General features: G+C 36.9%; 1 protein-coding gene across 1 annotated transcript in view; it reads left to right on the top strand.

The window, feature by feature from the left end:
* Positions 1–3610: 3610 nt before the first annotated feature.
* The window catches only part of GLT1D1 (glycosyltransferase 1 domain containing 1), a gene marked incomplete at its 5' end in the record, with an annotated part of 46791 nt that continues 41339 nt past the window's right edge, over positions 3611–9062 (top strand). The window contains 3 exons of the mRNA XM_009864859.1: positions 3611–3645; positions 5975–6123; positions 8708–8813. Coding sequence (XP_009863161.1) covers positions 3611–3645; positions 5975–6123; positions 8708–8813 — 290 coding nt within the window. The remainder of the gene's footprint in view (positions 3646–5974; positions 6124–8707; positions 8814–9062) is intronic.

Here is a 9062-nt window from a genome sequence, read left to right as displayed (position 1 = left end):
GGGGGTTGTGGACGTGCGCCGCGGTGCTCTGACACTATTCGAACTAACAGAGCTGCAAAAATATCCTTCACATCCCCGCGTAACTTTTCTCTATGGCATGAGCAAAAAGGATGGGGCTCACAGCATTTCTGAGGGCAATTTTCAAATGGTTTTGTCCTCTTGAGGCCTGAAGTAAGGCCTTGGTTGCTTCTTATCTGTTAAAAAGTCATCCACAGTTCAGTTGTTTTTCGTAGGGTAAGTCTTTTAGGATAGCCTTCTGCTGTTCTTGGGAACATGAGCGCTCATTCTTCCTCCATAAGATTATTTCTTCTATCTTTGCAAATTAGATATTCACTTACCTTTATCTTCCACTTGAGGAGGGTCAGGCAAACATTGAGACTGTGGAGCTGCTCAGAGATAATCTAGTAGGAAAGATTTTGTGTTGTTTCCAGTTAAACTAACCCAGAGTACACCGGCCAAACAAACATCCACGTATTATTTCAGATTGTCTTTTAACTAAACTGAGATTGATAATTCTCTTGTGAACTCATTGCATGAAGGCACAGGGGTCTAGCAAGGTGAGTCGTGGTACCCAGCAATGTTCGTTTGCCTTCTCCAGCTGGGACTCGTGCGTAGTGGCCTAAGCTCATGTTTTAGCATGAAAGAGAACAGAAACTTGGTGAGATGCAACAGCTCAGTTGACAGATGGTTTAACATATTACCGTGTTAACGCAATCATTTGCAGCTATGTGAACACATCTGCAGTGACCTGTGTAGAACACACTGACTTGCTTTAGTATCCCATTGCTTTGCAGGCGTGCCTTGAACAATGCAGATGCTGTTCTCTTGTGCACGTAGACCTTCAAACAGAAAGCACTTAATAGAAACGTCAATTTAATTCACATTCATGATAAAGGTGGATAAAGGTTTCTAACAGAAATAGTGTTTGAAAGTCAAAAACTTACATTGTAGTCAGTTGTTATAAATGTTCTTTGTAGTAATAATATAAACGAGCCTATTTAGGAAAAAATCTACGTGTGGCCAAAGGCTTGGGCATATCACTTCTCACGCTAATCTGCCATACCTGAGTTTAAGTGCATATGGTAACCTTTGTAGCGTACTTGTTAATATATAGAAAATATATATTCCAATTAATATTTGGCTTCAGTTGTATCTGCATTCATGCTTATAGATTTATTTGTTCAGTCTTTTTTTAGATATTGAACGGTGGCAACTTTTGGTTAAGTATAAATGAAACAATGAAATTGTCTCCAGGATGGACATTTGCCAGCATAGATTAATTTTATGGCTTAATATCAGTGGGTATAGTATGTTTATGATATTACAGCTGTTCCTATAACTGCTTTGTCTTTTCATAAATAAGATATTAATTTCCTGAGTTTAAAGTAACTGGTGACAAATATACCAGAATCTAATTTGGCTAGAAATCAGCTTGCTAAAACAAGTGATGTAATGAATGTGCTATGGGCTTTATTTGTACTGGTGTGCATAATCTTTAATCACCTTAAAAAATATGAGCAATGAGTAGAGAATAAAAAAGAAAAGTCTTTGGTTAGGCTGCCATTCTTCAGCCTTAGAAATTAAGTCAAAGAAGGTGTTAGGAAAGAAAATAAATGAATCTTCTCTGCCTCTTGAAATGTTCTCTTCAGCTTTTATTACTTGGTAGTAAGGAGGAAAAGAAATCTTGAATTAATTGGTTAATTAGGAAGATTTAGATTAAGTATTTTGTCAATATGGAAATATCTTGGAGATGGAGAGGTTGTTTCAGTCCTCATTTCAAATGGGACACTTGAAATAGCTATTCTGTAAATCTGCAGGTAATCAGCTGCAAGAGAATTAAACACACAAATTCAGTAATGCGTATCATTCCTCTTCACAGCTGTTTTTCAGCTTAGACATTTAGCGGAGTAATTCAGAGCCCCAACTTTTCTTCTGTTTCTTTTTACCCTGTCTGCTGCCACTAAAGTCACACAGAAGAGCACTCATACAGCAGAAGATCCTCTTCTCGTCGCAGTAGATTGCAAGAGGTCTTTTAGCTCCCTCCGTCTGTTTGCATGGGTGCTGGTAAGTTCCTGCTGCTGTTGGTGCAGCCTTTCGCAGAGCAGGAGAGCTGCAAGGCAGGCGTTCAGCCTCCGCCTTTGGAACGGAGATGCAATCGTTTACATGGCTCGCGCTTCACGTATGCTGCATCCCAAAATGTTGTGCGCGGCTAGACCTGTTTATAAGGCAGGATTAAACTTTGTAGAGTTGTTTTCTCCCTCCAAAGGACAGTTACTGACTTCAGAACATAGAGAAAGAAGGATTCTCTCCCAATTTTTGCTCACTTTTTAAATTTCTGTTGTGATTCACACTGGATTTTATCCATATTTCATTCATGCCAACACAACTTGTCTGTGTTGTTTAAAGGAGACTTTTAAGAGAGAAATAAAATGAAGAATACTTTGCTTTAACAAGTATGAAAAAAATCAGGTAACTTACAAAGAAAACAGAGAAGGTCAAGCAGGTTTTCAACTCTTGTAATTTGATGAACTTCAGTGGGAATTGTGAGTGTTCAGCTCTGGTCGAGTTTCAGAAAAGACAGTGGATGTAACTCTGCTCACTTAATAAGCTTTGAATTGCTCTGTATAGATTTAATAGTAGTTGATGCATAGGTGCTTTACAGAATAGTAAGAAATAATATTTTTTGATGAAGCCTACTTTGTGCTGTTCAAGAAGTGTCAGTGTGTCTACCTACCAGGAGCTCTTTGGAGACCAAACATCCTTTGTCTGCAAGTAATTCTGTTGAAATAATATCGTTGAAAATGAAGACATACATGTTTTTGGGAGGAAGGCATCACAGAAAATAAAGCAAGTTTCAAACTGATAATATTTTAGAAGTAAGCATACTTTTAACTCACCTGTGTCTTAGCTTCAGCCGTGCTGTGTTTGGAACTGTAAAAATGTTCCTCTATATGAAAACCTGTGAACTGCAGATTCGAGCTGAATGATGGAAAACTACTAGTCAGGATAAGTGGAAAAGTAGTGATCAGTAATGTAGGAAATAAAAAATAGAACATTGTAAAACATCATCTGGTATTTCATAGTTGTGTTAGAGAAAAATGTTTTTCTAAAGAAAGCTTTAATAGAGTGAAAGTGTGTCAGAAGAGGGTTGTACCTTTTAGCAATATATTGCTGCATGCAGTATAGATGCAGAGCAGTCACAAAAGTTTCACTTACATGCCTCAAAGAGTATAGACACGTTTTTTTAAAAAGATCAATTCCCTGAACACTAGCTGGGAACTATTTAGTCCAATATTCAGATATGCATAAATATCACAGTGTAAGCAGTGACTAGTATAAAGTACTCTTAGAAATGATGTTTTAAACTTAGTGGATGACTGAAGTTTTTCCCAGCAAAACACCCAAAATCTGGAATCTGACAGCCAAACTCCATTTTAGAAATATTCTCCCTGCGTAGTGGCACTGGCTTTCATGAGAGTTTCGGTAGAAGGGAAAGATAAGGCAGAGCGAGGCCAGTTCTAGATCCAAGCAATAATCACTGGCTGTTAAGACTCTTGGAAAGTACCAGTACAAAACTGTGATAGGGAGCAAATGTAGCCTTGGGATTTAGCATAGTCAGTGTGAGATTCACAGACAGCAGGAGAGGTGTTCATTTTTGGGTTTCATTCAGAAAGTATTAGTTTATGAAATGGCAAAATAATGTGAATACACAGTTGCTAGAGAAGAAAAGATACGGTCAATGTATCTCTTCTGTCTTGGCTTAATTCAGGGACATCTGTGACTTCAGAGACAGATCAGCCTTCAGAAAAATTCTCCTGCAATAGCTCTGCAGCACCCTTTTATCATGTTCCTTCATAACAACATGTGTGAAAATCATAGTCTGCTTTTTTTTGTTGTTATAAAGATGAAAAATCATTTAGAAAATATGAAAATATCACTGTAAATTTCAACGCTTAAATGCTACCCCATAACTGTGCACAGGTATTTCCATACAAGCATGATCTGCAAGCCTGTGACTAATGATATGGGACTCCATAGTATGTTTGTGGGATTCAGGCCTCTTTACACCTGGGAATTCAAATTATTCTGGGAATAATTTGATAATTTTTCCTTCTTAAGATACATGCAAATTTTTTACATGCTCCTGAGTCATTATGTGTAGAAAAAAAAATTGAAGTAGTACAGGTAATCCACAATTTCTGAGCCTTGAAACACGTGACGGAGTCCCCCTGTACTTACTGTGGGAACAGCTGTCATTCAGCTGTGAGCTTTGGAGCTGTGGAAACTGGAGGAAAGAAAAAGGTATTAATTCCTCATATATTTCAAACCCCCAGATGCATTAGATTGGAATTCCTAGCTGAATTCCTTGATTCCTGATGTCCCGAGAGAGTTATTTTCAAATTAATTGTAATATGCAAACATATTGCTGGTACATGATAGTGATTTATGGTAATTGGAATATTGATGGGGGAAAAAATTCTTTTAGACTGTTTAATGAGCACCTGTGAAGTTACGAAATGCATGCACGAGCATCCCCGGTATTTGCCTGAGAGATTTTTCTCTCCATAGCTATGAGATTTGGGCATCGTTATTTAGATATAAATGGAGAGTCTCTCTCAAAAGGCAAGGAGGTACTTGGAACAAGTTCATGGGACAACTGATGTAAATAATTGCTCAACAGTGTAAATAAGGAACTTACAATCTGGCTGTGTTTTATTATTTATTAGTACTTATTGTAATTTATTGGTCTTGTTTCAAATAGGGAAATTAGAAGTAAAATGCATTTCTTTTTAGAATAAGGAAGAAATACAGCACCATATGCTGTGCCAACGGAGCTCTGTCTGATATAGTGCTAATACATTCCTTCCAAGGCCTCAAGACATTTTATAATGTTTTTAGCACCATTTTCTGCAGTAATGTCTAACTTCTGCAGGACAGAAAATTACATTCCTTGGGAGGATATGAAATGATCAGGAAAGGAAAGAACTGACATTATCCAAGAAGCTATTGAGGTAGCAGGATTTTAATGCCAGAACAATTAATACACTATGGGAAATAAATCAAGTGTATACACAATATGTAATAAGCAGAAAACATTCTTGTGGTCTTTTTATAACACTGAAAATGTAAACTCTACATGTCAGCAGATACTGTGTGCTAGTTTCTATCAAAACATGGATTTTCTCCTGTATGTTTTTTGGCTGATGTCATTGGAACATTGATAACTGATTCTGGTTTCAGTGGGAGGAATTATGAGCCTAGAGCATAAAAGAGGAGACTAAAACAAAGCTCAGCAAAATGGCTAAAGTAAATCTCCCTGCAATCAGTAAGTTTCTTGGCTTTGTCAGACTTTGAATCAGTTTCTTAGACTTCACTTACCCTGTGCGTGTTTTACAAATGGGTAAAATAAGACGAGAAACAGTTAAAGCCACAATGAAGCAGAAAGAGAATACAATTTCAACTCTCCAGTTATATTTAGTTTGGGATTTTTTTTTCATATTCTGTATTTTTAATAGCACTGATTAGCAGGACATATTTGTACTTCCTTCCTTGGTGACCTTTCTTCAGAACAGGGGTCTGAGAATCTCTAAGACCAAGGTCTAACATAATTCAGAAGTGGTCGTTTCAGCATATTAAGTTGAAACTCAGTCAGGAAAGATCCTGATCATACTTCACTTCTGCTGGTTACCAAACGTGATGTTGTTACTTTGTAAACTTGAGTGTTAAAATGGGTGCAGATTATGTTGCTTGGCAGTGTGCCTGTCGCTTCACAGTGGTGAAGGTAACAAATATTTTCCAGGAAGAAAAAACACCTTGTAAATAGCTCCATAGTTGCTTGAACAAATTTAGTATAAAGATGAATGCCAGAGGAAAAAATAGTAAGGAAAAATATGTTGATTAAGCTTATTTAATATATTGGTACGCCTACATTATTAATAGTATCTCTCTTTTTCTATTTGTTCCAATAATGAAGGAATCATCTACATGCTGCTGGTCACATCTGCGTTCTTAAAGATGCTTTCATGTATGAAAGTCCAACTGAAATAGCAAATCTAGTCTCTGCAGACAAGTTTGATGCAGCACTGGCCATTCATCTTTATAAAGGAGGCAGACTTCTGCAAGGTAATCCTTTCTATTTCGAAATAAAAATATCTCTTAAAAAGGTGCTGAAAGGGAAGAGAATTACTACAAGTAGTTATAAATGGCTGCAAATTTATAAAGTCACGTGTAATGTAGTTACTCTGTTTATCCACGTCAAGAGATGTTCAGAAATACTGGAACTCTTTCTCTGTGGGAGATTTGATCCAGAGAGGAGAAAACTAAATAAATGTACTTTTAAAGCACATAGTGCATTTTATAATTAAGTACTTTAACTACATTAAGATAAGACCACCATATTAACATTAAGATGCATTTAGCAAATGTGTTCTTTCAGAGTACGATGGCTTGACTAAGTATAGCTGAGGTCAGATAGAAGAAAGTAGAGAGGCTAATTTGATTTTTCTGCTCAAAAACGAGTCAGGATTTTTTGGACATGAAATAACTTTGCGATGTCATTCATGCCAGCTAAACTGTAGGCAATAGGATGTTATCAGACAAATAATAAAATTTTCTATTGTATCTAGCAATGTAGAACAAAATTTTAGCCTGGCAGTAATGACACACTAGAAGCACTGGCTTTCAAAATTACAGACACTGTCACCTACTAAAATTGCAAGTGTATATCCATTTTTGAGATCACCTTTGCATTGTACAAATCTATTCACTTGTACAAAGGCATGTAATTTGACACTTGGATCAGCTCTCAGTGTAAGTTGTATTGAGCTACTTTTCAGACTTAAGAAGTCCCCCAGCCATTTGTGCTGGTGAGTTTTCGGAAAGGCTGAATTATTACAACTGGCGTGATTTTTGTTTGTTCTTTCATTTAGTAATGAGGAAATTAGCAATTCTAATAAATCCTCATCTTACAGCTCACTTAATTGTCAAATATAAATTGTGAAACACATAGTATATTTTCTATCTTTATCAACATATTTATTTTCTTCCCTGTTTACTTTAAGATATCCTTATCTCCTTGATTTTAAATATGAATTTTAATAATGAGAGTTCACTGAATTTAACCTGTCATTTCCCCACCACCCCCTAAAACACTGTGGCTAGCTATGGAAGGTGTCACTTAGTTTTCACAACCTTAGACATTCAAGGCCAGTTATCTCTCAAAAGTAGGAACCTCCATCAACACGGCGCCCTCAAGAACCCTGCTTGTTGGTGCGGTGCCAAGGATGGTGTTTTCTGCTGAGTCCTTCATCCCTCTCACCTTCCATCCGATAGCAAAAAGGACAAAACCAAAGCATATTTTCTACCTTTCTTGATACACGACGTACAGTGACAATGCAGCCTGGGTGCTTATTCTTGTTCACAGTCAGAAGGAAACCTTGGCTTCATCTGTTACAGCTAACAGAAATCTGCACAATCCACGAAACTGGTCAGCTTAATGAGAGGTTTAGTAAACTGTCTTACTGGAGACTGTTTCTTTTGTAAAACCATAGTACTATGTGGAATTTAAAACTATGTTCTGCTTAGCCACCATGGGGTTGTTATTTGTTAGCTTAATGTGGTGTAAAACTGGCCGCTTAATCTATTTCGGTGCTGAAATAATCAACACTAAACACTATTGTCTGCTGTCTTGATTAGTTTAAGGTGAACAAGGGGACTGGTAACTTGTTAGTTGCTAAAAATAACCTGACTCCAAATAAAGAAATACTGTTAGAAAGGAATCTTGCACTGCTGTTGGCTTTTGAATTTTCATCTAAATGGTCTTTTGCCTTGTCTGTCTAAGTGTAGCCACTGGTAGAAGTGCTACGTTACCCTGGATTAGTGGCTTTACCCTTACACAAATCTGGATTTATTCTGATGCAGCATATAAAAACTAGGCTTTTACCAGAGTGCAGACACCACTGGGATATATATGATTTTGGTTTTATATATGATTTTTGTTGGTTTGGATGTTGTAAGATCTTGTACACACTGTCCCACAACCAACATAGTTTCCTCTACTCTTACTATTCTAAGCAATATAAAACACCTTTCATAACTGGAGTGTTCACAGAAGGTCTTGGAATAACCGATTATAAACACAGATCCATCTTTTGCGCTGGAATTAGGCAGAACAATGGTTCTATTGCAGGCTCATATATACTGCCTTGCTTAATTTGATGACTTTTTCCAATGGTGTGAATCCATCTACATTTTCTATGTCAGTAAAATCAGCTACAGAAGTCAATATTAAAATAATAATAATAATTTCGGTAACCAACTTTGCAGGAGAGTTGCCCAGTCAACTCTATTGGAATGCGTGAGGGACAGTGAATGAGTGGCTGAGGCTAAATACCTGGGACCAAGCTTTGCAATACCACATCTTATTAAAATGTGAATAACATCTAAAATATATGTGCTGTTTTTATGGTGTGCCAAGTAATTGATTGTTTTTACTAAGCGTGGAAAAGGCAAGGAAAATCTCATAACTGCACAATAGACTGACATGCTGTGAAAGAGCATAGTTATTGTATGAGTTACTTTTAGTGCCAAGGGTTTTGCTTATGTATGTGGTACAGTATTATCAATATAGTTTTTTACTCTTAATGTCCCCTTTTAGTCATTTCTCTGATATATCGGTCAACAATTCATTGTAGTCATTGCTTTGTAGGTAGCAGCATTCCTTTTGGAATCATCTTTGGCGGGACAGATGTAAATGAAGATATCAAATGTGAAGAGAAACGTCGAGTAATGGGAGCAGTGCTAGGAGAAGCCAGGTAAAAGCATCTGTGGAAGGTTTATGACAGGAAATTGTGGTTTTGTAATGGCAGATCCTTTAGAAACTGTTCCATAAATCCTTGGAGTCACTGGCAGATGTGTAGGCCAGCGGGCAAAGGATAGACTACTTTAAGTTCCTATGATCTCTACAGACTATTTTATGATTCAGTGGTGGAAGTAGAACAGTTTCTTCCTAAAATGTAGTCTATATGCAGTCTATGAATTTCATATTTCCTGTTACAATTATT

This window comes from Apaloderma vittatum, unplaced genomic scaffold (genome assembly GCF_000703405.1).
Source record: "Apaloderma vittatum isolate BGI_N311 unplaced genomic scaffold, ASM70340v1 scaffold4472, whole genome shotgun sequence".
NCBI lineage: Eukaryota > Metazoa > Chordata > Aves > Trogoniformes > Trogonidae > Apaloderma > Apaloderma vittatum.
This window is presented reverse-complemented; position numbering and strand designations above follow the sequence as displayed.